We start from the raw sequence: 3,520 nt of genomic DNA on the forward strand, positions 1-3,520 counted from the left end.
ATTACACACTGTGTGTATATATATATATATATATATATATATATATATACAAATATATACATACATATATATACAAATATATACATACATATATATACAAATATATACATACATATATATACAAATATATACATACATATATATACAAATATATATACACATATATATACAAATATATATATATACACATATATGCATACACATATATACAAATACATACATATACATACATACACATATATGCATACATATATATACATATACACATATACATATATATATACATACATATATACATACATATATATACATACATATATACATATATACATACATATATACATATTGAAATTGTTCTAAAAAACTCTAACTGTATTTCTACATTTGCAAGAGGAACGGACTGGTCACTGATAATGATACAAAGCAATACGATTTAAAATGTGTGATTTAAAGTGAACCAGTGTGGCCTGCAAAACTTTTTTTTCTTTTATTGCGAGCGAGGAAATGTTTACATGCTTAAGTTATGCCCTGCAGCTTTAAGACTTCTCGTTCAAAGATTTGGGTATACGTTTCTTGACCTGACTTGGATTTTGACATGGCTGGTTTAATTACAGGGTTCTCTAGCAGGTTAGTTTGTGTGTAAAAGACAAAATGGGTTAGCACTGATCCAGATGAGCTGCCTGCTGAGTGGAGACACTGCCTGAGATTAGTCAGCAGACTGTTCAGTTGTACCTATAGGGCTCAGTCAGAGTGTTTCGCATATTTCTTTCTTTCTCTCCCAGGGGAACTCTCTTCCAGAGCATGCTCCAATCCCAGGCTCCTCTAGCAAAGCCATCTTTGTCTCCTCCACCCTGGCCTTCGATGGTGTACTTCTCTCCGTGGATGGAGTCGATCAGAGGCACAGTACACACCGTTCTGATGCAGGGATGAGGTGGGGTGGGACCATGCATACAAGATACATGGGGGGAGGAGGTGTAGGGGTCGTGTATACACGAAGGAGGGGAGGGAGGGGGGAACAGACACACAGCGGTGCCAATACAGCACAAAGACATGGGGTGGGGGTGTCAACGGACCAGAAGAGAGCGAGACACGTTGGAAGATAGGACAGACGGGGTGGACGGGTGGGAGATGGAGACACAAACAGAACATGCGTCAGTGTTAATAAGCTGCCTCTGCAGAGTGTGTGTGTACCGGTAAGGCTGGGTCGTGTGCTTTCGGTCGGCCCTCTCTCTCTGGCTCAGTGGGACCCTCTTCCACAGCAGACTCCAGTCCCACGCTCCTCGAGCCAGGCCGTCCTCATCGCCGCCCTGCTGAGGCTCCATAGTGTACTCATTACCATCTATATAGTCTATCAGGGGTACTGTACACACTGTCCTACACACACAAATATGCACACACACACAGAGAGACACCCCTCTGTCTGTATAGCTTTGCACAGTGGAGGACCAGTTCTAGTCCTAGTCAAAGAGTGGTGAGAAGCGGGCAGGCAGGTGTATAGAAAGTATAAAAATGTACTTTGTAGAATGTAAAATGTTCATTTTTTTTAACATGACAAAGGGCGCCATTAAGTATCTGGTTCCTCTATCAATAAAAAAAAAAAAATTGTATTGACTTTTTACTAAATTAATTAAGATAGATCCAGTTGTGGGTCTTTCTAAAGCAAATCAGTTTCTGACTCATTATCCCTTATCACTATCTGATTGTCCAATTGAAGCGTATGAGTCAAACAACTTAGAACATTCTCATGCAGGAGCTGGTACCAAGAACTGGCAGGAACCTCCATCTCTATGAGAGTGGAGCTTGTGTGTGCTGCACATTTAAGAGGTTGGGTCGTTTGTTTTTTTCTTTGTTGCCAACTGATTCAAACACACTTGTTACAAAGTACAGAGCCAGTTCATATGTAGATAAGATAGAGAGCAAAACAGTCTGAGATGAATGGACCACAGTGGTACATTATCAGTTATTGTACAAGTTGTTATTACGGAGACGTATTTAAAAGTTAGAAGCGTGAGGATAAACAACAATGTGCATGTGTGTGTGTGTGTGTGTGTGTTACCTGTCTTTTGATATGGGCGCAATCAATGGAGCATACCAGTTGATTCCCACCTCACAATGAGCATCAAGATAAATGAGCACCTGGAGGAGACACATACACACAGATACACACATACTATTTTAATGGTAAAACATACACAAATAATAATCCCTTAAAGAATGGTGGACCATTAACCTGGTCCTTGTTCAATCTCCTGAAACTGTTTTCAATTACGTTAATCAATACTGAGCAATCTTACACTACAGATGGTTGGACAGCTGACTGTTAGAGTCGAGGGTTAATAGACCGACCTTGAAATTCATGACAAAGGGCGCCATTAAGTATCTGGGTCCTCTATCAATAAAAAAAAAAAAATTGTATTGACTTTTTACTAAATTAATTAAGATAGATCCAGTTGTGGGTCTTATAAAGCAAATCAGTTTCTGACTCATTATCCCTTATCACTATCTGATTGTCCAATTGAAGCGTATGAGTCAAACAACTTAGAACATTCTCATGCAGGAGCTGGTACCAAGAACTGGCGATCTCGAAAGTCTCGAAAGTCTCTATGAAAGTGGAGCTTGTGTGTACTGTACATTTAAGAGGTTGAGTCTTAACTTGTTATTATTGAGATGTATTTAAAAGTAAGAAGCGTGAGGATAAACAACAATGTGCATGTGTGTGTGTGTGTGTGTGTGTTACCTGTCTTTTGATATGGGCGCAATCAATGGAGCATACCAGTTGATTCCCACCTCACAATGAGCATCAAGATAAATGAGCACCTGGAGGAGACACATACACACAGATACACACATACTATTTTAATGGTAAAACATACACAAATAATAATCCCTTAAAGAATGGTGGACCATTAACCTGGTCCTTGTTCAATCTCCTGAAACTGTTTTCAATTACGTTAATCAATACTGAGCAATCTTACACTACAAATGGTTGAACGGCTGACTGTTAGAGTCGAGAGTTAATAGACTGACCTTGAAATTATTTTTTTTTTTTTTAAGTTAATAAGGCTGGTTTGTTAACTTATATATTTGGATGGACATATTTTAAACGTTCTTTTTTTCAGCTGGATGTTGCTTTTAATGTATAATTCTTTGGCATATTCACATACTTTCATTGATTAATTCACGTGTTCATCTTGTAATATTTTACAAATGTTATGTACAGGACGTCAACTTACCTGTCCTTTGGTGGCCTTGTGCGCTCCAATACTCCTGGCCTGGATCAGTCCTTCTCTCTTGTCATTTCTGAAGAGTTTTACGAGACCGTTCCACTGCTTTATGTAGTCCTCAAGGCGTTCCTTTAGGTGGGCTATGCACACACAGAAACATAGCTGCAATATAGTATACAACCACAATTTGAATAAACCACTGAATCCTTGGAGAGAAAAAAAAAACTGCAGCTGCTCCCATGGTTTTGGATGCAAAACTGTATCCAAGAAAGTCTTGGACAAAGATCACCTGTAAG

General features: G+C 38.9%; 1 protein-coding gene across 3 annotated transcripts in view; it reads right to left on the reverse strand.

The window, feature by feature from the left end:
* Nucleotides 1-3,520, reverse strand: part of galnt7 (UDP-N-acetyl-alpha-D-galactosamine: polypeptide N-acetylgalactosaminyltransferase 7) — a 15,249-nt gene that overhangs the window by 6,431 nt on the left and 5,298 nt on the right. Inside the window, exons 5-7 of one of the 3 annotated variants that reach the window (XM_025058761.1) lie at nt 3,234-3,364; nt 2,057-2,136; nt 733-915 (exon numbers count right to left, since the gene is read on the reverse strand). In XM_025058761.1, coding sequence (XP_024914529.1) covers nt 733-915; nt 2,057-2,136; nt 3,234-3,364 — 394 coding nt within the window. Of the gene's footprint in view, nt 1-732; nt 916-1,191; nt 1,375-2,056; nt 2,137-2,737; nt 2,818-3,233; nt 3,365-3,520 lie in introns of all 3 variants that reach the window. The other 2 variants (XM_008317785.3, XM_017035524.2) reach the window with 2 other exon arrangements.

The sequence above is a fragment of the Cynoglossus semilaevis genome, chromosome 9 (assembly GCF_000523025.1).
Source record: "Cynoglossus semilaevis isolate Cse_v1.0 chromosome 9, Cse_v1.0, whole genome shotgun sequence".
NCBI classification, from domain to species: domain Eukaryota; kingdom Metazoa; phylum Chordata; class Actinopteri; order Pleuronectiformes; family Cynoglossidae; genus Cynoglossus; species Cynoglossus semilaevis.